This window comes from Ascaphus truei, chromosome 3, assembly GCF_040206685.1.
Source record: "Ascaphus truei isolate aAscTru1 chromosome 3, aAscTru1.hap1, whole genome shotgun sequence".
NCBI classification, from domain to species: domain Eukaryota; kingdom Metazoa; phylum Chordata; class Amphibia; order Anura; family Ascaphidae; genus Ascaphus; species Ascaphus truei.
In genome coordinates this window covers 20,230,702-20,256,698 of record NC_134485.1, presented here as the reverse complement: position 1 = coordinate 20,256,698, position 25,997 = coordinate 20,230,702, and the positions used below count along the sequence as shown (strand labels likewise).

At 43.5% G+C, this 25,997-nt stretch overlaps 1 protein-coding gene across 4 annotated transcripts in view; it reads right to left on the bottom strand.

Moving 5' to 3' along the window:
- Positions 1-25,997, bottom strand: part of DSCAM (DS cell adhesion molecule) — a 587,331-nt gene that overhangs the window by 96,545 nt on the left and 464,789 nt on the right. For all 4 annotated transcript variants that reach the window (XM_075593710.1, XM_075593712.1, XM_075593711.1 and 1 more), the window contains exons 22-23: positions 17,562-17,679; positions 1,686-1,849 (exon numbers count right to left, since the gene is read on the bottom strand). In XM_075593710.1, the coding sequence (XP_075449825.1) occupies positions 1,686-1,849; positions 17,562-17,679 (282 nt within the window). The remainder of the gene's footprint in view (positions 1-1,685; positions 1,850-17,561; positions 17,680-25,997) is intronic.

Below are 25,997 nucleotides of genomic sequence, written 5' to 3'. Positions count from 1 at the left end.
AGATGGGGCAATAAGGCTGATACCGGTATATATGCTACTGGTAGCCAATCCCCTGTCTTGTCAGCGTGATTAAACTTGATTGGAAAGTTGGAAACTCATAGGTGCTCCCCACATATGTCTTTGGGGAAAAAAGACTTCATTGTAAATGCACCACATAGGTGCAGACATGTGTATATAACTAAGGGAACATATGATGATGTCCCAAAGGGGGAATAAATATAACAATAACAATAAATGTTCTGAGACATAGTATATAGTATGTGTATACTATGTCTCAGAACATAGACATATGTGGGGAGCACCTATGAGTTTCCAACTTTCCAATCAAGTTTAATCACGCTGACAAGACAGGGGATTGGCTACCAGTAGCATATATACCGGTATCAGCCTTATCCCCCCATCTACGGAGCCTGAGGAAGCCCGCCTAGTGGCGAAACGCGTTGCTCTGTCAGCATTTTTGGACAATTTCAGCCACCGTCGAGGAGAAGGCAGCCGGGTAACGCAGCACCATATCCGGACGCGGAGGCAGTTAGCTGCGTGCCTCGATCCCTACAATTCATTATCCTAAAGACTGGCTGCATTCTTTTATTTGTTTTTTATCCGTTTTTTTACCCTTTCTGTTCCATTTTTAATGTTAAATAAAAGACAGGTATTCTTCATCTGAGACTACACTTTGTCTTATTACCAAAGGGGAGGAGCGTCTAGCCTTTCTCCCCCTGCCTGGAAACCAACATTGAAGCTTCAAAAGATACCCATATGTGTGCTTACTCACACGAGGCCGTGTGAGTATCATTTTTTATATTTATTATTATCCATCATTACCCACTATTTATGTGCTCATAAGACACTGAACACGGTCACCCTACATGTGATAAAGAAAAGATACCTCCCCCACTAGTTGCACTCACACTTGGCTGTGTGAGTGACTGCATTTATTTGCTGCTTTATATTATAGCTGGTCACTCAATACTATTATTATTTGCAATTTCTCTTCAATACTGTTCATATATACATATATCTGTTTGCCTTGAGGGTGACGTCGGAAGGGAAAGTCGTCGCCGAACCTAAGAACATACCTGGACCTGAGAAGAAAGAAAAACACCATAACAGAGAAAAAAGAAAGAGGAGAAGGGAAAAAAAGAAGACCATAAAGAAACCTTAATGTGATAGCATTTACACAAGGCCGTGTAAGTGTGTTTCCATTTTGTTATTACCCCCACCACCTTTTATTAGAGGTTTTATACATTACAATACTACCCCTCTACCTGTACTCCCCCTTTCTTTCTGTATCCCTAAAAATTATACTGTAATCTGTTTGGATCAGTGATTCATTTTGCCTGCATTTTTCTACCACGTCCAAGCTAGAGCACATTGGCAGCACTAAAATACAAAATAAATATTCAAGACGTACTAAGTGAAAATCAGAAGACATTAAAGGTTATTAACTAGACAGGGCTAAACCATATTGTACCTTTATAGCCCACTGAAGATAATTTAAAAGATTATGTTATAAAGCTGTATTATGGCACCATTTAGTAAATAAAAGTTTTATTTAGGAACTTGCTTCTAATAAATTGCAAGTAAGTTAAGTAGCCCATACTGTACTCTACCCTGTGTATTTTGCTTTATCATAGGGAGGATGCACAAAACTAAAAAACAAAGGTGTACATGCCATTGTGTCTTACCTTGGACTTGCAAATTTAGAATTATTTCATCCGATCCCCAGCTGTTAGTGGCAACACAGCTATAGTACCCAGAATCCTCTGCTTTGACCGTGCGGATGATAAAACTTCCATTGCTGTAGATACTTCTTCGCCCATCAATCATTACTAGACTGGGTGTCCCGTTACTACCTCACAGGAAACAAAAATCATAAATTAAAGGAATTACAATCAAAATCAGTCATGACTGAGGAAATGCACAACAAAGGTTAAAACACGAATAAAGATGTAGCCAGTCTTACTTTTCAAGATGCTGGGTAACGCCATGGGAACCCGTCTGTAACATGCCCCCCGCATCAAGGATTACCACTGGGGGGAAGGCCGTAAGCAAGCAAGACACCCCACACCAGATACCACCATCCTAACCGCTGTGGCAAAAAGGCTCTGAGGAAGGTAAGCCTGGCTACATCTGTACATGCAGGTTTAGACATTGTCTCAGAAATTATTTATGGTTACGGTGGCTCGAAATGTTATTCTCCCCTTACAGTATATTTCTTTGACTCATCTTTTACCCTTCCAATGGTTTCTTCTATACGTCATCATTCATCCAAGTCATCATGATCTAGTCCTTTATGTCCCTTTACTTTGTATGTATTCTAATTCACAATTTTCCTGAATTTCTATGCAAAATGGAAACTTGGACAGTTAAGACTGGACAAAAATTGCATTATTATAACGAGCTAGGTTGGCCCCAGAGTAGTAGCAGGTCCCACAGACAGGCCTGGCAAATTACGCTATTTTGTCACGAGGGGATTATTACTTAATTACAACCGTGGCCAGCTTTCTTTCTGGGTTTCAGAATGGTCTGTGGCAGAAACCACAGTCTCGTGAAGACTTACAGATTCTACATAAATCAGAGAAGCATTTTGTAACCCTTTATTGGCAGCATAAATCCACCTTTCAATAACATATACAACAGTAACAATGTAAATAAATGTAAACACATTTAGCTTATTTTAGCGCCTAACTTGGTATCAATTGCAAGATTCCGTTAAATCCCTTTTCTTCTGGAGTGATTGATAACAGACAGAAAGGATCTCAGTAAGGCTGCGCTTATAGTGCCGGCGATAGCAACGCAACGTTGCGGCAAAACAAATGCATTGCCGCCGTCACGTGCGCTTATAGTAAGTGCGACGCAACGGAGTGACAGATTGGTCGTGATCGCTGGAAGTCATCTCTATTTGATTTTCCAGCGACCGTCGCATCGCCGTCACTATAAGCGTAGCATAAGCCTTTCTATATTAAGAGTTCTTCTACTGGTAATTGTTAGGGGCTTAACATAAATTAAAGCTTTAGCTAAAAGTATAGAGACAATATCACCACTTCTTTATAATCATTGGTTATCAACTTTGGTTGTGTACCACATTCTAAAATAACCCAATCACCATTGAAAGGTGCATCTAGGCCTGTGTGTATCTATTCAGATCACTTAGAATTGTGTAGCATTCGTTTTAATTGATTATTTACATTGTAAATGCAGTGTTTATAAACCTTGCCTGAATATAGTTCTTATTTTCGCTTCGCTTTTGTCTTTTCCATCCCAATATAAACCCAAGACCTGGAAACCTCAGCAGTATGCAGTAACACTTTGCAGGACTTTGTATAGCACCAATGCTGTTCATACTAAAATGTGCCTAACAATGCAGTGAAGCTACACTTCTCAAAATAGTTACATTCTGTATAATATACGCACTATTAAAACCTCTTCACTGGTGAAGCCAACAGTAGCATAATACAGAGCAAAAAGTCATGGGTCCCTGCCATAGGGGTTGCCATTAAAGAAGGTCAGGTGGAGCTGGCTCCCTCAACAAATAATAATAATTGTTCCGGACTGTCATCTCCTATTCTTCACCTTGCCTTGTAATGGAGAGAGAGAGGGACAGACGGACAGAGAGGGACAGAGGGACAGAGAGGGACAGAGAGGGAGAGAGGGACAGAGAGGGAGAGAGGGACAGAGAGGGAGAGAGAGAGAGAGAGAGGGACAGAGAGGGACAGAGAGGGAGAGAGAGAGAGGGACAGAGGGACAGAGGGACAGAGAGGGACAGAGGGACAGAGAGAGACAGAGAGAGACAGAGGGAGAGAGAGAGAGAGAGAGACAGAGGGAGAGAGAGAGAGACAGAGAGACAGAGAGAGAGAGAGGGGGAGAGAGAGAGAGAGTGAGAGTGTGTGTGTATAGTATATATATATATATATATATATATATATATATATATATATAAATTTTTTCAATTGCCTTTAATTTATATTTGTGTTATGCTAATCACATTCTGCATTGTTCAATATTCCAGCATTTTCCAGTTGTTTTTAATCTGAGAGAAATCTTAATTAAAACATTTGGGGGGCTGAAGCTTGGTATTGCGCTTCTTTAACACACCTACTTAATACTGAAGAAATGTACGGAATTGCTCCTTCTCGTGTTTAAGAACCTGGACCATGGTGGTGAAAGCTGCCAACCCTCTCACAAAACACTAACACAAGCCCCTTGAATTCAGTATTGAACGTGTCATATTTGGGGGGGTTTAACCCTTTCACAACACATTGATGGCTCCTCTGGCAGCTAAAGGGTTAGTCTTTGGTGCCAATTAAAATCTCACGTTAGGTTGTCTAAGATTTCATTACTTTAAATTGTATCCTAGAAAGTACTAAAGATTAATGACCGTGCATAACCTCTCCATCTCCGGGAATATACAATAAGTGATAGTTAATTTAGCAGTTTGACTGGATATCTGCCATATGCAGTCCATCCATCATCCCTGCTAATCCATTCTTCAGCAAAGTGTACCACTAGAATAGATGAATTGCCCCATCTGTCCTTATGTAGCAGCCTTAAAACCTCTATGCAGGCAAACAAGTTACCCTGCTAAAATCCTACCCTAAAATTACATTGAAGCACCAGTTTCCACCCCTCCTCCCCATAAGAGAAACTGCTCCGTCTTAATATTGCCATTATACAATTTCCTATTTTTTATTGAAATCTGTAAGATGTTTTCTAAAGAAAATACTCAGCACTGTTGATACTAATGTCCCTGATAAAGGATAACGTCTCTAAATTCTTGCTGTAACAACAGTGTTAAGAAGTGGCTGCATCCATGGCCATGGAGTGACCAATATGTAAAGTGCTGACATCTTCCAAGGATGTCACAGCTTTCGATCATGTGGAAGAAAGACTGACTCCTGAGTTCTCCCATGAGAGTATTCTAAAATGGGCCACATCGAAGTCGTACAAGAAGAGATTTTCCAAAGTAACTAACGCTATCTACCACTCCCGTTAGCATTCGTAAATTACAAAAAAAAAAGCATTTGACTCTGTCTACATCGCATCAAGAAGAAGTGTACATTGAGGAACATTTACAAGAATTGCACATCAACCATTAGATTGCATGATAAGGATCAGCAAAGGAGTGCGGCAGGGAGACACCATGTCACCAAAGCTTTTCAATGCACCCTTGAAGATTTGTTGGATTGGCTTAGGAAGAAAAAGGAATCAAAATCCAAACGTGAATACTTGAGTACCCTACGATTTGCAGGCGACATTTATTTTTTGCCATACGTCCAGGAGACCTCCAGCAACAAATCTGAGACCTCGCCAAGGCAAATAAGAAAGACATCATCACCAGGGTGAAGAAAATAAAATGGTAGTAGTTCGGACATATCATACGTAATGACCATCGTTGGACAGAGATGGTACTCGACTGGATTCCAATGGAAATTTAAAAAAAAGACCAAGACAAGGACCAAAAGTTGGCGGATGAAATCAGAAAAGTTGTTGGAGAAAAGAGGTTGGCTACTTTCGTACCTGGAAGGACACTGGGGAGGCCTTCATCCAGCAATGGATTGACATGGGCTAAAAATTATGATTGAGGTATATATATATATATATATATATATATGAGGATATATACCTCAATCATAATTTTTATATCATATATATATAGATATATGATTTAAGTTATGGTGGGTGAAAAGGCCAACAAAAAACTCCACCATTAGCATAAAGCCAATAAAGATCACTTGTGAGCACATTCACATGTCTTAGACAGGTCTGCAACTCTGCCTTACACCATTATCACTTAGCACATTGTGTGGCCATTTGCATGTCATTTCCCAAAATCCCTTGCTGCAGTGGAAGCACTGTATGCTAGGTGATAATGATGAAAGGCAGGGTTGCAGACATGTCTTAAGACATGTGAATGTGCTCACAAGTGATATTCTTTATTGGATAGATAGATCAATCCCTTGTTCCCCTACCCTCTGGGAAATGGTCTTGCTACCGGTGTATTCTGTGGCTGCTGTGGTCATACCTGTGAGGTATACAGAAGGCCGGAGATCTCCGCGGTGGTGTGGGGTGTGTCAGAACAGGTTTGAGGTGATTTCCTCAGTGGTCAGCGCCTCCAGTCCAAGAGGATCCTGAGGTTTATGGATGCACCTTATGGACACTTTAGTCATTACCATGCTTCAAGGTCTACACATGTTGTTGCTTTGACTGAAGTTTATTGGCAGTAGTATTTGTAGTACATTCACTATATTCTTGTCATAGGCCCCCCTTACTTCAGTGAAAGGCCACTGTAACTTTATTGTTCATACCTGCTGAACAATGTAACATCACACACTAAACATTAGAATGAATCCCCTGTAGGAATCATGCCCACACTGCCCACCTTTATAGGAACTTACAGTGAAACTTAGGCAAGGACTAGTAGTCCAGAGAGACCTGGTTACATACATATACATACATATATATATATACACACAGCTGAACCCCGTTATAATGCTGTGCTTGGGGTCCACATATTGCCACCGTGTTATAACGGGGATTGCGGAATAAACAATGGCCGCCGCGCCCGGTCACGGGTTCCGCCGGAGAGGGAGTGTGTCTGTGTGAGAGGAGGGGAGTGGGGAAGGCGCCGGCAGCAGCACGATCTCCACGATCAAGAGAGGTAGGAGATGTGTTTAAGACTGGCACCAATCAGCGCATTACCCGGGGAGTTTCCCGGGGCAACCACAATTTTGTAGTTGTCCCGTGCAGGTGCTCAGCTTCATGCCATGCTTGTGTGTGTGTGTGTGTTATGGGGGAGGTCCTCTTTTTCTTCCTCTCTCCTTCTGTCCTGTTTGTGTTAGAACAATCTAGAGGGACATTCATGGGAGCAGACAAAAGCCTCCGTCTGAGTGGGTAAAGTCCATTTGAGGCTTGGGGAGGATTTTGCATCTGCGCTTGGTATTTATGGTTTTGGAATGCTTGGCTTGGACCCGATTACTTCTGCAGCATTTATACGGGGTGTGGGAAAATGTTAGATTTTGTGGTTAAACTATTGGTCTGGGTTACATTGTTGCCAACTCGCCTTGAAATTCAGTGAGTCTCCTGAAAAGATTTCCAGTCTCCCGCCTGTTGTGTTTTCTCCTGCAGAGAGATGAACAGGCACAGCGAGTGTTCTGTCTAAAGCACTTATAAAATGTGTTTTTAGTTCTTTAAAATTGTGTTTTGGGGGAATTTTCATTTTAAGAGGAGATTGTGGAGCAATCAGATGTACTTTGATGCATTGCACAGCACATATGGTATATGGAATCTCAAGCAGGCTCAACAGTGCGCAGTATCTCTTCATGATCTCTTCATCACGCTCACTTCTATCTCTCAATGCAGTGCCTGCCTCTGGGGATCGCTGGGGGGTGGGCATGTGCTGAGGTCACTAGAGGTTCCGCACAAGCAGCAGTAGCATCACTTGCTGGGCAGGACCAAGGAGAGAGAGGAGCGGATTGCAGACCGCTTGTGGTCTGGAAACTTCACTTCTGATTGCTGGCTGCTTTCCCCACCTCAGTTTCTTGTTCCTTGGCCCATTTCCTTATTGCATTAAAAAACGCAATCCTCCGTTTATTGAATACTATGGAGTATTACTAATCTTTGCAATAGTGCATTTCACTCATTTGCTTTACAGTGACATCTAGTGGGCAACACAAATAGCAGGCAACGAAAAAAAATGCTAGGACAACATGGGAGAAATTGCAGCTAAGATGTACTTATTTATTTAGCAAATAAATAAGTACATGGAGGGGGAGGTGTGTGTGTCTGTGTCTGTGTCTGTGTCTGTGTCTGTGTCTGTGTGTGTGTGTGTGTGTGTGTGTGTGTGTGTGTGTGTGTGTGTGTGTGTGGACTTTCGTCTCGGCGAATCCTGGACGTTTGTCAAAAAAAAAATTAAATGGGAGCCACGCTCACACCGCGTTATAGCGGATCCACGATGTAGCGGATCGTGCTATAACGGGGTTGAGCTGTATATATATGTAACGGATTTTCTGGCCTAGCCTGACCCACCCAATCTCACATTGGCCCCTGTGGTCTAACCAGTCCCCATTACATGGTCGTGTCTGGTGGTGCACCTGTTGGCAACAGGACTCCTGAGTCTCCCGCATGATGTTGTGTGGGGATTGCCAACCCAGACAGGCAGCTGAGGTAGTGTGCATGAGTCCTACGTATATCCAGTGCAGCGCCTCCACCTCATCAGGATCTCTGCATCCGGCAGGAAGATGTGACTGATGAGGAACTCCTTCTTGGTGGTGCCTTGCCCTGCTGAGTAATTCCAGACTCACACAGTGAAGTGTCTTTATTCAAGGTCATCTTTATTGCTTGATGTGGGCTAGCTGCCCCTCGCAGTAAGTCACTTAGCCACACATTGCACCGTGTGCTCCTTTCAAAGGTACACCCTCCCAATGGAGTGGGATTCCCTCTCCCCTTAGGGAGATCACCCCTGTGCTAGGTCCCTGGCCACAGTATCGTGTACACAGCTGGCTGCTGATCAGTATAGGGCCACTAGTTACAGCACTAGCGCCCTCTGCCCCCAGGTCTCAACGCAGACCTGCTCCTTCTCCAACACACTAACTTTGAACAGTGCTGTGCCTTATATCTCCAGGGGGCGGGCACCTCTCTGATGTCACTAATGGTGGACTCTGTATGTAGCCACTCCCATCCACACATAGGGCACCTCACCAGGGTGTGAGGGCAAACCTCCATGATTACTGCTGGCATCCCTGTTACTTACCAGGCCTTACTGCCAGCAGGAGAGGAAACTGCAGTCCATTTTACAGCATGGCTACATATATATATATATACTCACACACACACACCTCTATATACTGTACGTCGGCGACATTCACAGGCAGCTTTGACCATCAAGTTTGTGCTGACCCTTAAACTCATCATTTTCAGTTTGCCTCCACCTTTCTGCAAATGTCATAACATCCACCCGTGAAACTGTGGACATTTGATTTGTAATGTTTCTCCATTTGATGCACCCAGAAGTTCCAGAGCCTGAAATATCGGGCTGAAATTTCTCTAGAGAGAGTCCTATTTTACTAGAATACCAAGTGATATATATATATATATTCCTTAATACCCACATTCAAACAACACACAGAGAGACATGTGCGCAAAAAGGAGCACACCTGTAATATATGCTAATAGGATATGCAGAGTACATTTAAATGCATCTCCCGAGAAAATCCCAAATTTCAGCATCTGGAACGTCTGGGCGAATCAAATGTCACCACATTCGCAAACTAATTGAATGAGCTATGTTGCATATTGTGATTCCCACACCACGTTGCACGTCCCTTTAAGAAAACCAAATAATAAAATCAAATCCTATTTCCATTAGAGAAAGATACCTATACCGTAGCTTTCGCCCTCACTAACTGCTTGGCCAGCTAAGCTGGTTCCCAAGCCAAAACATGCCCTGTCATAGGCAATAAAGTAACAAAACAGTCTTTGCATACAATACAAAGGGTTTTGCTTATCTTAGTCCTTGTGGAGAAGACGTCTCTGCTTCAGCACAATTTCTCCTCCTTTTCTTCCTTAGGGAACTCGGCCCCACGTGAGCTCAGAGAAACTCCTATAGGCCTCTGTAACCAGACATCACTGCTTCAGCATGGCTCTCTCAGCAGTGTCTCTCACTCTCTACCAGCTTCTTTAACCAGCTTCCGCTAGCTGGGGAGCACCTCTGTCTCCCCCCCCCCTTCTCTGTGCATGGCAGCTTTCAGTCTTTTAAAGCACTTCCTGACTATTCAGAGCAGGCTGATTAGCTTCATTAGTTAGCAGCTGATGGTTTCTCTTTGAGGAATTAACTCTATGCTGCAAAAGTCCTATAGCTGCCCTATTCAGTCCCTAGAGGAAAGGGATGGCACCAAAATATGTACACTCAAAGTATGCATACACACTTGCATGAAGCATACACTATGCATACACACTTGCTTAAAGGGCGGCAAATGTCACCTTATAAAATCAAGCAGCAAATATTCACAGCTGCGAAGAAACGCCACATACTAAGCGAGTTTGAGTGTTGGCGGAAAATGTACCCAGCTCTAGTTAAACTGCTTAATTTTACAAACAATTTCAGGACGGAAAAATGACTGTGTCACAAAGTGACTTTAACAGACTAATGAATGTGTGCACCGAAGCTTCCCCGGAGCAAACAGCATAAGGAAGAAAATGTTGCCAGATAAAATGTCTTTCAAAGTCACACAGCAAGTAAAGTACGTGGAAGAGTTAGAGCAACATTACAGGAGTCTTTCGTGACTTTCTTCGCATTTATAAAAAATAAATTACATATCTTGCTGCTAATATTTTGAGTCGAATATTTAAAAAGTTACCAAGATTTGACAGCATCTTAAATTGAACTTAAAACAAATTATGGGAAACTGCAGTAAATCAGAATGGATTCTAGCAATCTTTAAAATTAGATTATGAGTCAATTTATTTAAAAAAAAAAACAAATCATGTAGATGGCATTTATGTATTGCTTCCAATTAACTTTGAAATTATATCTACTGTACTTAGATTCATTTTGTACACTTTTTTCCCCAATTGCAGTCAAGTAAATATGTAATTTATATCAGACATTGTATTGATGTCATGAGTTAAAGGTCATCCTAGTGTCTCATGCCATTACCTCTGGAAAGCGACCCCCCCCTGTCATGGGCGCGGGGGTTTCATGACCAGGGGGAGCCGGCCCCCCCCCCCCGCTGGCCCGCCCCACACACCGCCCTCCCCGTCACGGGGGAGGGCCTAAGCCCCTTAATTTAAGGTCAAGCTGGCGGGGGCTCGTCCTCTTTGCCTCCCGACAGCCAAATCCCACCCACCCGTCCCCTTTAGTTAGGATAGGGAGACCTGATGGTAACCGGCAGACAATGTCGGTAGCTGGGAATAAAGCGGGTATGTGATGTTAATATTTCTCTGTTCTGTTGCAGTATGGAATTCTGTTACTCTGCTGATCTTGAAAGGAACAAGGTTCCAAGCAGGAGGGGTCGTTGATCGGCTTTGCCTTTGTCGCGGCGGCACGTGGGGGGTAGGTGCTTGTTCGTGCCAGACTGGAGCTGGGCCGTTTGAGCCCGGGGGGAGCACGAGTGGGCGAGGTCAGATATTCATGACGTCGATAACCCGCTCGCGCAGACGGCAGCGGTGCGGGGGCCGGCCGACCCTCCCCTCCTCTTCCTGTCAAGGTACATTCTGGCGGAGAGTAGCATTTACCCCTCTTCATTTTAAATAAATAGCCACGGCCATTTTACCTCCAGTCCTGTCTCTTGTCGTTATTTGGGAATTTTCGGGGGACAAAGGGGGCGGAGGGGGGAACTACCTGGCAACCTCCCTGGTCAAGAACAAATCATGAGTTTCCCATTGTATGTTCGCTATACACCTTTGAAGTAACAGGATTCAGTTTGCCTTCTATTGAGCAGATATAATTTTGCCATTAAAAAACTACACTGTCATCCATACACTTGTAATGTACTTTGCACCTACAGTAATTTGCCCTGTGGGTTTCAGTTTACAATTTTAGAGGTGTTTAGGGCGTGTCAAGTAAGCCCCATAGCCTTTAGTTTCTCTCAATGCATCCCACACAATTAAATCCATCTTAAATAAACATTGGAGTATAATTTTGAGGGATCCTATAATTGGTCTCAAGCTACCACCAAAAATAGCGGTGGTTTTTTAAAAAGCACGAAACATCAAAACATGGTTAGCCCCAAGCCGATAAAAAACAATAAAAATAGACAAAAAAATGGTAAATCAATCAATGGTAATTTTTCATGTGGGCGGTCAAGATATCTAACATGTAAGCACCTAACTAAGGTGGATAAAATTAAATCGCATTCCAATAGCTCAATACATCTTTACGCGCTTTCTAGAACACAAGCGCAATATAATACATGCGCAATATAATACATGCGCAATATAATACATGCGCAATATAATAAATGCGCAATATAATACATGCGCAATATAATACATGCGCAATATAATACATGCGCAATATAATACATGCGCAATATAATACATGCGCAATATAATACATGCGCAATATAATACATGCGCAATATAATACATGCGCAATATAATACATGCGCAATATAATACATGCGCAATATAATACATGCGCAATATAATACATGCGCAATATAATACATGGTTTGCAAACACACAGTCTATCCAGACATTACAGTGGCGGCCGCCTTTATTCTCCTGCGGCCGCAACCGCAATGTGCGGGCAGACGCGGCTGATTTGGGTTTTTTTCTGACGCGTGCCGCGCGTCACTGGTGCGCCGGTCACACGTGCCAGGGTGCGTGCCAGGGTTCCGCCGGCATCCTGAAGATGGATGGAGGTTGAAGGCAGAAGCGGAAGCAGAAGGCAGGTTGAAGGCAGAAGGCAGGTTGAAGGCAGAAGGCAGAAGCAGAGGCGGAGCAGCCAGGGGGTCGGACCGGAGGAGGGGAAGATGCAGGGAAGATGCGGCTGGCGCGTGGCCAAGTTCGGCGCCAGCCGAAAAAAGCCACGGGTAAATGTAAGAATAAAGCTGGCCGCAGCAGTATATGGACAAACACAACAAAGATCCATCTTCACTATCAGTTAAGAGTATAGAAACCATTTCTTCTTCACTATTCAGTGGGGATAGACATAGAAGATTAAATATAAGAGAAACCTATTTGATCTATGTATTAGATACATTGAGTCCAATGGGTCTAAATAACTGTATAGATATGAGTACAATTGTGTGATTGTTTCTCCATCCGGTCTATAGATATGGTAAAAAGGTCTGGTTTGAACATGTCTGGCATGTTCCTGTTGTTTCCGGTTCTTTGAGAGGTCCTTGGCTGGGGGTACACTTTATACTAGGTTAGATCACATCGATTATATATTACAATATTAGGCAAAATATTCACCTTCACTCACAATAATATATAAGTTTATATACATTATTATTTACATGGTTATTAATTCAACATTTATAGTATTCCATTTATCATTATTGCAACACATAATTCACTTCACATCAAAATGTACAAATGATGTATTATATCATATTGCACATATGGATTTCACAATCATATTTATTATTATTAATTAGTTTCATTCTTAGAATTAGGGATATCCATATATAGATTGGTTTATACATCTATTAGATACTTCAATCATAATATATATATATATATATATATAGTTGGGGACACAATAAAGGTTGGTGAGATATCAATAGAACATTTACATTTAATTTATAATATAACATTTCAATTTAATTTATAATTAGTTTATTATAATTCATTTAGTTAGTTGGTTGACATCTGGTATTTGTTCTGTTTCTTTCTTTCCTCTTTTCAATTATAATGTATAATTGATCTATATACAGTACATATAAAAAAAAGCATATTACTAATAAGGCAAAATTCTTTCTAAGAAATAATAATAATATTGAGATTTTCAATATGTTCTAAAGTTGATTTCAATTCCAATGGGCATTGTTCATATACAATGGATTTGTGTTCAGTAACACACACATACATACATACATACATACATACATACATACATATATATATATATATATATATATATATATTATTATTTTTTTCCAATTGAGAGCATAAGATGGTTTCTATATATATATCCGAACTGGATTATAAAACAAGATTAAATAATGGATTATTAATATAGAATATAAAATAATGAGGTCCATATTTGGAGCTAATTACAAGGCTCTCTCAGACGGGCTATGTACTGTATATAGGTATGTGGGAATATTTATTTTTTTTCTAATTGTTATATACGACATGTTAGAATGCTATTCAAATCATCATGGGCAATCTGATGTAATTCTCTGCTGTGCTCTTGTAAAAATAAGCCAAAAATAAGTTAAGAATATTAATGTGATTAATACTGTTAATTATTTGTTTTTTTGGGGTATATCAAAATATTTTATGTTTTTTGTATAAATAACCATGTTGTCTAGGTTATAATCACATTAATATTCTAAGTTGAAACAATATATGTGTTAAAATGGTGTTATTTCAATTGTATTTATTAAGTTCTCAATGCAAGATTCCAAAATGTATTAAGCAATTAACATGTCATTATTAAGATTAGTCTCTATCAAGCGGTGGCCAAACACAGATTTCCAAAGATTATAATACGTGTAGTTCTCTCTTGATTGGACTCTGGTACTATTTCTATCATGTGATTGCCAGTAAAATCCATCCCCTGATGAAATCCGCTTTGATGGAAGAAACGAGTAGGGTCACGTGGTGTGAGTAGGCTACGGTAGCTGAGCGAGTGCCAATTCTGATGCCGGAGAATAAGACTGCTGTGATTTGCCCTCGTGGTTTGGGAATCTAAGAACTAGGAACTTTTTACTGCATGTTCGGGTTGCCGGAGGACCATTCAGACGGTGACACCAGCAGTGGAGTTCCAAAGGAAAGTGTCCCACGACAGAGCTAGCAGAACAGCGGTTTGGAGATTCACAGTAGTGCATGAGTTCACTCATACCACGCTTTTATTTCATGGCTATATTGTGAGTTTTTAATTGTTACAGTCCACATTATTAAACCTTTATACTCTGATATCACACTAGGATCGGACACTTTTTTCTCATATTTATATCACAAATCCTATGTGATTTTTCTCTCCCACCCTTGGTTTAACTAGCGCGTTATACCTAATTAGCCCTTTTGAGATTATATATATATATATTATATATATATATATATATATGTATGTGTGTGTATATATATATATATATATATATATATATATATATATGTATATACACACACATACACATACATATATATATATATATATATATATATGTATATACACACATATACATATACACACACACACACACACACACACACACACACACATATATATATATATATATATATATATATATATATATATATATATATTATGCTAATGAACCTAAAACAACTATAATTAAGAAGAAATGAAAAAACTACAGGCCAATCTCTCTTCTCCCAAGTCATGGAAAAATGTGTTCACTACCAATTAAGCGATTACTATACCAAGACAAATTTCCCTAGCCAATTCCAATCTGGCTTTCGCCCCAAACACTCCATGGTAACTACCCTGCTAAATGTTTGCAATGAGATCCACTGTGGAATGGAACTGGGACAACTCACTGGTGCAGTATTCCTAGAGAAGGAGGAGCGGCCGGATACTTTGCTGAACCTTGGGACTATGAACAGTCTTTTGGAGTCAGATCTCAGATAAGTGCTGCATGTGGTAGGGGTCAGGAGCTTGTTCAGATAGATGGGTAGCTTGCCCAGAAAGTATTTGAAGGCAAGACGGGGAAGATGAACTTTGCGTCTAGATTCAAGTGATGATCAATCTAGTTCTTTTAGCATTTCGCAGTGATGTGTATTGTAGTTGCATTGGAGAACAAAACTGCATATTGAATTGTAGAGGGCATCAAGTTTGCTAAGGTGGGGTTTGGGTGCCGAGCCGTATACTATGTCCCCATAGTCTATAATAGGCAGTAGCATCTGCTGTCCGATACGCTTTCTGACCAGCAGACTTAGGGACGATTTGTTCCTATAAAGTACACCTAGTTTGGCATAGGTTTTGGATGTCAGGGTATCAATGTGCATCCCAAATTTTAAATGGGAGTCAAACCATATGACCAAGTATTTAAAACTAGTAACAGGAACTATGGTATTAGCGTTGGTTCTGATCTGGAGCTCAGTCATTGGAAGCTTTAAAAATGTAGCCTTGGTCCCAAATACCATTGTTACAGTCTTGCAATGTTTAAAAACAGTTTGTTTTGGGAAATTCAATTTTCAAGTCTCAAAAAGTCAGATTGAAGTATGTGTCCAAAGTCAAAGGTTAGGGCTGTGTGCATATAAGATTGTTTCATCCGCATACATGTATATTGAAGCTCCCTTACAAGCTGTAGGAGTATCACTGATGAACACTAAGAAGACTAGAGGCCCCAGAACAGAGCCTTGCGGGACACACAGGTGATATCCAAGGGGTTGGAGTTAGAGCCCGAGATAGACACATGTTGGGATCTACCTGATAGGTAGGAATGAAACCAGTTTAAAGCATGCTTCCCTATTCCAGAGCGTGATTTGTCGTTTTGCAGTTGTATTAGTAGCAGAAACGGTGTACCACAGTTGTACCTCAGAGAGGAAGATTTTACTTTAGTAAAGACAAGTCTTTACTGTGAATGAGTGCAGCAGGAACGACTGCTTCTCCAGAGATCTCACCTCCCAAAGAAAGGCACTATTCTGTATTTTGAGGTTAGGATTGTGGAGAGAAACAGAGAGGAGTATACTATAGTAATATCCCTCGTTATTCTTTAAAGACATCTCTTCGTTTGCATTCCCTTTTCAGGGAATTTTGCATGGCAAATATAGCACCAGATTGACACCAGAGCCCGGACGCTTGTTATGTGATCGCTCCTGGAGCAATCACGATGTGGCTGGTGCCCATATGGTGGAAACTGAAGTTGAAAACAAGTAAGGGACCATGGCATACCAGATAAGTCACAGGGGCCCCTGGCATGCCAGAACCCATGCCATATCTGGCACGTTAGATTAAGGTTAGAATGAATTCATAACAGTGTCACTTTCAGGTATAGTATCTTCAATAGCACGGATATCCATGCATCTTGATCCAATGGTTCATTGAATACTAGTATCAATGTCTCTTTTCTCTCAAAAGCACACAGCCCCTGTGAGGTCAGAACCCCTACTGAAGATCTGACAAACACACACAGCCCCTGTGAGCTCATAACCCCTACTGAAGATCTGACAAACACACACAGCCCATGTGTGGTCAGAACCTCTACTGAAGATCTGACAACACACACACAGCCCCTGTGAGCTCAGAACCTGTACTGAAGATCTGACAAACACACACAGCCCCTGTGAGCTCAGAACCTGTACTGAAGATCTGACAAACACACACAGCCCCTGTGAGCTCAGAACCCCTACTGAAGATCTGACAACAAACACAGCCCCTGTGAGCTCAGAACCTGTACTGAAGATCTGAAGAATAATAAATACACTGTTAATGGTGTAGTCCTGTACTCATTTTACACTAATAATAATATATATTTTTATAAACACACTTGAATTGAACAGTGTGCTGTACATGCAGTACTGTAGCTGAACTCACAGACAGACACAATCTCTGGCTGATGCCTGAGGCACTGCAGGGTAAAGCGACACTCTGGGACTTGCATTTAGTTAACCAATGTCAGAGTCGGCAGATTTTCCCCATAACTGCTCCATTGATCCCATTAGGCACGGAGGAATCCTGTACTACTGTATTGCCAACCTAGCAGGGCTTTCTTGTCATCATAAAAGTGAAAAACAGTCCTGGTTATCGGATTGAAGTCTCTATTTTTCACAGAAATCCACGATTAGTAAGAGCCAGCATGTCCCGGTTAAAGAAGAACAAGGGCTGTATCAAGACATGATAGCACGAGCCTGCAACATCACTCCAGCGCTGCCGCTGCATGGGTAAGCTAATGACCAAAGCGGTACATTTAGTTGCTGGTTACCTTTCCTTCATCCATTTGACTGTAGGAGATGGATCCCCAACAGCCTTGCAGGGCATGATAATATCCCTCATCCACGGTGTTGTCACAGTGCCACTAAAGGTGAGAATTCTGGCAGGAGCTGCAAGGAAGGTAGATCACAGACAGCCCCCATTATCTCTTTTAGAAATGCAAAAAATAGAAATGTTTAGCTTTAAACCATTTAACACGTGAAATGTAACACTATACCAATAACCTACTGTATTTGGGTTAAACAGGTATTTTCTTAAAGGTGTCAAGTGACTCAATGGATTGTTTAATACCCAGAAGCACTACAACACATCTGAGGAATTTACACCAGTTTTTTCAATCATAGAAGGTAACAACATGTATGTATGTATATATATCTATATCTATATATATATATATATCTTTATTTATATAGCGCCATTAATGTACACAGCACTTCAGAGCAGTAATACACGTGGCATCATAATATAAAATAACAAATAATACAAATAACATATAATGGGAATAAGCGGCTCAGACATAAAAGTCCCTGCCCCGAAGAGCTTACAATCTAATTGGTAGATAGGAAGAACATACAGACAGTAGGAGGGTGTTCTGGTAAGTGCATCTGCAAGGGGCCACGGTCGACATATGAGGTGTATACCATCAGCCACAGAGCTACTCATATGCTTCGTTGAGGAGGTGGGTGTTAATCCGATGGGCCATTAAGAATCTCGCAGAAATGTTGAGGTATTTACTGTGAGACTGCCCCAGAATCTCCCAGAATTTCCCAGGTAAGTGTTCTAATACTGGTGGCTGCATCTGCAGCTCTTAAAGGTATATAGAGTACAGTAGGACGATGTCCAGAGAGTTAAAGCTAAGCATTGTAAAGCAAAAGGCAGAACAAGAATAAGCATGGAAAGGGCAATTAAAATGTGAAAGGCAAGTGGAGTTTTTCCCAAACCATCTCAGGCATATTATTACGCTATTTATCTCAACCTAAATTTGCTTATATTATCCGGCGAGGGATTTTCTGCACAAAGACGTCCTTGAGGGCAGGAAAAGGAAACCCAATGCTTGTAATCTCACTCCCAAGCACAGCTAAACTGTATGTGTCAAAAACTTCACTTGATCTTTTGGCAAAATGTGCAGAATTTAAAAGTCGAAAGATTGGAAAAAAAAGAAACACCCACTATGAATTATTAACTGCGCTGGCATGTCTCCCTTCTGCAAATGTCCTCCGCATTATTTTGAAGGTGGCAGGACTTGCACATTCAGGGTTATGTCATTGTGAGATGCGTATCCACAAAGGGGGACTTTATCAGCACAGCATTGCAAAAGTGTTCCAAAAATCACAGCCTCAGCGGTGTCATTACAATAGTCAGCAAATCCATCATCCAGGGTCAAGTACTGGTTCTAACAACACCTTGTGACACCTTGATTATACCTGTGGTACTTTGTGGTAATATCTTTCATTTATATTTTGCTTTCAGGTTGATTTAATTTTGAGATACTTAAAGTAGTCAGGCTTACCACCTTGCTCAGGTGTTTGTCTGTTTCATCCATAGAGCAGGGGTTCTCAACTCCAGGCCTGAAGCCTCCCCCGCCAACAGGTCAGGTTTTAAGGATATCCCTGCTTCAGCACAGGTGGCCCAATCAGTGGCTCGGTCGAAGACTGAGCCTCTAATTGAGTCACCTGTGCTAAAGCAGAGACTGATTGAGCCACCTGTGCTGGAGCAGGGATATCCCAAAAACCCAACTTGTTTTGGGGGTCTTGAGTACTGGAGTTGAGAACCCCTGCCATAAATTGAGGCAGTGTTTTGAGGAAAGGAATGATTCAAATGGACAGAGGAGATACTGAAGGATTTTACCAAAATTTACTTGCCTAAACCTCTATGGTATGCACCAAGATATCTGTTAAAATTGAAATCGTCTTCCTTAAACAATAATTATAATGAAATCATGCATACAAATTTGGCTGATATGGTAATTTGAGAGAATTTGAGACTGAGCCTCTGATTGAGCCAACTTTGCTGAAGCTAGGATATCCTGAAAGCCTGACCTGTTTGGGGGGTGTTTGAAGGCTGGAGTTGAGCACCCCGGCACTAGGGCTTCTGAATGGGAGTTTGTCTATAAAATGTTTACTCAACCTGTACCCCCCTCTGTCCCTGTTAGAGAGCCAATATACATAGGAGGCGAGAGGGGGGCTCTACGTGTGAAACCCCCTGATCAGCACATCGTGGTATCAGACAAATGGTGGCGAGAAAATTAAATCCCTCCCATGTCTCCGTTTACCATGTTCACAAACTACCTTAAAAGTACTTAATACAGGCATACCCCGCATTAACGTACGCAATGGGACCGGAGCATGTATGTAAAGTGAAAATGTACTTAAAGGGAAGCACTACCTTTTCCCCACTTATCGATGCATGTACTGTACTGCAATCGTCATATACGTGCATAACTGATGTAAATAACGCATTTGTAACAGGCTCTATAGTCTCCCCGCTTGCGCACAGCTTCGGTACAGGTAGGGAGCCGGTATTGCTGTTCAGGACGTGATGACAGGCGCATGCGCGAGCTGCCGTTTGCCTATTGGGCGATTTGTACTTACTCGCGAGTGTACTTAAAGTGAGTGTACTTAAACCGGGGTATGCCTGTACTTATATACTGCAAGTCAATTACAGCTCCTCAACATGTCCCTGCCATTCATTTCACGTTGAACCTAGGAGGGAATTCACATTTACAGCTACTGTAGATTAGTCTGCCACCATGTACCATGCATTTCAAGTATCTCTATTCACATGCATATTATATATGTAGCCAGGTCACCCTTTGCCCCCTGCGACCCCCTCGGGAGCCTCCGTGGGCACAAGCAATGCTGGGTACTGCCGGAGGCCAGTGGCAGACCCGACGGCCATCCCAAGGGTGGGGGCCGTTGCAGGGAGCGGTGCGCTGTCTCCGCGAGCGGGCCGGTTGCCGGGGACGCGATCGGGCCGTTGCTAAGGCCGCGGTCGCATCTCTAAGGTCCCGGCGGCCGGCGAGGAGAGCGCCGCCATTACGCAACCACTCGCGCATGCGCAATGATCGCGCGAGTGTAGGAGTAAGCCGACAGAGTCGCGCATGCGCAGTACAGCTGCCAGAGGCAGGGAAAGTCGCGCGAGGGCCAGAACAGAGTAGGGAAAGGTTGAGGAAGCCCCAGATAGCTTGCGCCTGCGCAGGAAAGGCGCGCACGCGGCCCCAATGCCAGGATAGGCTCTATGGGACTACAACTCCCATGGAGCATAGCGAGGGAGGCACCAAGTGCCTCATAGGAGCCAATAAGGCTGCAGGACTGCCCTGGAGGAAAGGATACATTTCGCGGGCTTGCACCACGCTAGTCAGTCAGAGGAGGGACCCTGTGAAGGAAGGAGGTAGGGCACAGGAGAGAGGGACTCCCCTGTATTAGGCCAGCACCCCCTTGGTCCAGGATAGCTCAGCTCCCCAGTAAGGTGAGTGTTGCCAGGGGCAGCCCTCAGGTTAGGGACCCTGCCACTTACATTAGTGGGAGCTGGGAGAAGAAAGTCTGCAGTTAGAGAGTTGGAGTCAGGGAGCTGTTAGGGAAGTAGGGTGTAGGGAGCGAGTGCAGCTTCTGCCCCATATAGGTACCTACACTCCAGGTAGACCCCAACTCCCCACTAGTTGGGTGGGTAACTGTTGAGGAAGGTGATAGAGGGTTGGAGCTAGGGAGCTGTGAGGGAAGAAGGGTGCGGGGAGTGAGAGCAGCTCCTGCACCCCATAGGTACCCACACCCCAGGTAGGCCCCAACCCCCCCACTAGTGTAGTGGGTTAAGTACTGAGGGAGGCCCAAGATAGGGACGCTGCCCTTAGTGTTGTTAGAGTGCTGCCTTGTCAGGGTCACAGCGAGCAGTGCTGTGAGGTCTGATAGGCAGGCACCTTGTTGCGCAGCACGTTGGCTGCAGCCTCCAGTGAGTTACAGCTTGCTGCGGTAGGCGCTGGGACTAGTCAGAGAGTAGTGGGTTTGGAGAAGGGCTATAGCTGTTCTAGTCACCTTGAGGTAGCGCTAGGGGTAGGATGCCTGAAGGGATAGCCTGTTAACGAGGTCAGGAATTCTGGAGAGGATCTACACTAGGCTAGCCAACAGTAGGTAGACGCCCAAGTACTGCATGGAAGAGTACTATAGTCCATTCCAGATCACTTAACGAAGGGACTTGGGTAGTTGGGGGAGTGGGACAGGTCATTACCCCTGCAGGCCCTAGGAGTTCCCCAAGCCACTACAGGTTGCTGTACTACAGGGAGAGGCCCTAAGTTAGGGTTCCTGTCACATTAGTACCACTTATATAGATAGGGACACAGCGGCTGCTGCTGTTCCTGTGGAAGCGGTTAGACCCACGTTGGGGTCCTCAGAGACGATTCCAGAGTGGGACCGCCCTAGCGGTCCGCACGTGCAAGGAGTTCGGTTGGAGGATCAGACGGACTCATCACACGTCTGACCCTTTGAGAAGTTTGTTGCTGACCCGAGCACCGGAGTGCTCGGCAGGTATTATACCATCACATGTGCACCAACAGGCCTAGAGGTTCTTAGTGACTGCGCAGTCACCCATTGACTATCTCTGTAGGAGTACGGGACATTGGGTGGGGTTCTTGGGACACTGGGTGGGATCACCTAGTGTTTGGGAATCGCCCTGCGAGACGTTACTGTTAGTGTCTCACCGTGAGAGAGACACAGGTTATCATTATTATTCGTTAGTAAAGTCCTTAGTTATATAATCACTGTGTGTGTGGTTTCTGATTGGGTTCCTATGTAGGGTCATTCTACACTTCCATAGAATCCTACACAGGTGGAGGCGCTGAAAGAAGATTCGTTCCAGAGGATTCACCCCAGGCTCTCACTAGCGGAGGCTCAGACTTCCTGTGAGCCTGCAGGTATACGCACCACACCGGTAACACCGCATGTTCTACTCACCCACACTATATATGTGATTGGGCGGGGTGGAATACGCGTTACATATATATATATATTTGTATTCCACACATTACCCCTGTGAGGGACACTGCTCCTTTGGCACCCTGCTGGGATCACAGCGTCTCTGGAAGAGACCTCTTCCATTCAGGTGGGGTTCATGCAATCTCCCCTAGAAAACGACCACAAAGCTCACAACGTAGCGGCTAAACAATGGTCCTATCGGAGTGCCACATGCCCCATGACGTTGGTAGTTACAGCACGGGGCCCTCAAGGGGATAATAATAATCAAACTAAAAGGATCCCCTTTCTTTGCTTGCCAACCATACCAGAATATCTCCTGTTTTATGAAAGGGGGGGGGGGGGGAGTTTTAAGGTCTCAATTAGCAGCCATGTATCTACTGAGGAAAGATTGATGAGCAGTTTTGATTTTAAGCAGGTGTTGGAATAACCAGGGTGTAACTCTGATGAGCTTCTCTCTAATGCAGTCAGTCCACGATCAACCCACTCTCTTCCAAAATAGCCTCTGCAGTATTACTCTATGCAGAGAGAAAAAAGGCCAAGAGAAAGTGGGACTACAATGTACATTACAAATAGCCTTTTACTATTGTAGTGTGTTTGTCCAAAGCTAGAAAACAGCTCCAACTCCTTTGAACATTGATTAATCGGGGTCTTCTTTTTTCTGTTAAGGTTAAAGGTGGAGAGTATAGAATGCAATTCATCCCTGTCATCATGTGTTCCCCACATGTCCAGCATCCAATCCGCGGGAAGCACCCAGCTAAATAGATGCATTAGATGCCCATTAATCGGTGTTTCTTTGGATGGGTATAACTGTAACTGTAGGCTCCTTGCTGACGGATTAACAAACGTACAAAAGAGCAAAAGATCAGGAAATTGGTCCACAGAGAGTGCAATTTTAAAACATGTGAACAGGTGACCTATCCATTTAATTAGAGGCATGTATCTATTATCTCTGCAGAGTATTTCTGCCCCAATTTGCAGCTTATATGAATGTCTACTAGTAATCAATAAATACAAAATGCCTTTTCAGTCTCTTGATACAAGAGACCCCTAACGCAGGGGTGATAACTCAAGTCCTTAACAAAAACCCCTCCCCGTCACCCCCCAAACAGGTCAGGTTTTCAGGATATCCCAGCTTCAGCACAGGTGGCTCAATCAGAGTTGAGCCACCTGTGCTGAAGCTTGGATATCTTGAAAACCTGACCTGTTGGTGGGGGGGGCTACAGGAATGGAGTTGGGTACCCTTGAACTAACCAATTAGGACATTCCCAGGGTCCACCTATCATTCTGCTCTAGAAACTTTGTACATTTCAACCTTTTTCTGCACAGAGACAATTTATTTTCACCTTCTTTATTACACATTTCTTATTAAATTACTGCAAATAAGTTGATGCACTGTATGTAAAAGCATAAATCATCTCTGTGTGCATACGTAAAAAGACTTTCAATTTTCATTCTGCCGATGCCTCTCTTCTTGAGTTTGCCGTAGAAATAATGAGAGCAATAATGAGATTTTGATACTGCTGAGAGCCTCCCTGCAGTGAGTCCCTGCCACAGCTATCCATTACCACAGCTAAACGTAGCAAGTCAAGCTTAGAAGTCACACATGAGAGAACAGAGCACAGGGAGTCCAACATAACATAAGAATTAGGGTTCTGGGTTATAAAGCCTCTGGGTAGCAATACTGAAACAGCGCATATAGGAATATAAAAAAAAAATATTTCCTTCCTTCTAATTGCAGCAGCTAATTTTTAAGGACATTCTGAAACCGTTCCAAACTTGGTGTGCCTGAGTATATACTGAAGGGCCAAGCATCAGGATTGTGCGTTAGCTGAGCCATGCCCAGGAGAACTCATTGGAGCGGTATAAGTTAAGAAAGTTAAGCCTGCGAAGGCAGGCAAAGACCTGGATGTCGACCAATAAGAGTAAAAAGATATGAAATAAACAATGTGCATGAAAGCACTCGGGCAAAGCTATTTTAATGTAAAACTACCAATTTCATTTGTGGCACATTACCGGTTACTGAGATGAGTATATCTTACAGTGCAGTTTTCAGAATGTTATCCATGCTGAAAAGCGGCATTACCGCACAGTACAGGTGCAGCGGACGTTATCCGACCATTTCTCGACTTTGTTTTCTAGATCTCCCCGTAATCCTTTCAAAATTTGTCGTGGCGGACTAATGGCCCATTGGATTAACACAGCGGGGGTCCCAGCTGTGTTAATCCTACCGGGGGTCTACCTGTCTGTAACAGACGCGCAGAAAGAGAGGCTGAATCGGTCACTCTAAGGCTGCGGTCCCAGTACAGCCAGTGCGCACGGCGCGGCGTGCACTGTGCGTGTAAGCACCGCCCCTCAATGGGGGAGGGCCCAGTACGCACCGTCACGCAAAAGGTGCAGCTGCGCCGTGCGGCAGGGTTTTTCACAACTCAATCAAATGGAGTTTAAACCTTACGAGGGAGGCGTGGCCACGCCCCCACCGGCGGTTCACCCAATGAGGGCGAACCAGCCGCGTGACGTAATGGCCACGACCCCGCAAATCCCCGACCATGCCCCCTCCCGTCGCAAGATTCTCCTCTCCCTCACAGACCGCAGATCGCGGTTAGCGCTGTGCACGCGCCGTTCCCCCCCCCCGCCGGGCGCGCGTGTCACAGACATTACTTGGACTGCAGCCTAACTGTGCGCCTCCAACAGGCGATCGCGGGGGTTTTATTTAATTTTAAACTCTACAGTATTGTAGCAGGGGGTCTCCTGAGCTGAACCGCATTGATTTCAGGTCATCCTCGTTATGGGGTGCCGTTATACCCTGCTAAAATCCTTTTGGGTCACGTGACCGTGGGATCTAAAAGCAGAGGGATACGATCACCCCATATCGGCACGGCCTGTATCTCGAGAAGTAGGGGGTCCAAGAGGCTGAAATGAACGTTGTTCAGCGCAGAAGATCCCCTGCTCCTGCACACTAGTAGCAAACAACCCCCCCAAAAGAAAAAAAACATTACCTTAGCGGATAGCTGCTAGGGTAATGAAGCTGCTTACATTTTATTTTATTCATAGTTTTCGTGAGCAGTGGGTCTCCTGAGCTGAACAAAGTTGATTTCAGCCTCGGGGACCCCCTACTTCCTGAGATACAGGCCCCGGTATGTGGTGCCGGTATCTCTCTGCTTTGTTTAGATCCCACGGTCACGTGACCCACAGGATCTTAACATGGGGATAACGGCACCCCATAACGGGACTTGTATCTTGGCAAGTAGGGGAACCCTGGACCTGAAATCAATGCGGTTCAGCTCCGGAGACCCCCTGGTACAATACTGTAGTGTTAAAATGTAGATAAAACCCCCGCGATCGCCTGTTAGGGGCGCAGGTAAAGTGACTGATTCAGCCTCTCTCTTACTGTGCGTCTCTTACAGGCAAGAAGACCCCGGTAGGTTTCACACAGCAGGGACCCCTGCTGTATTAATCCGATGGGC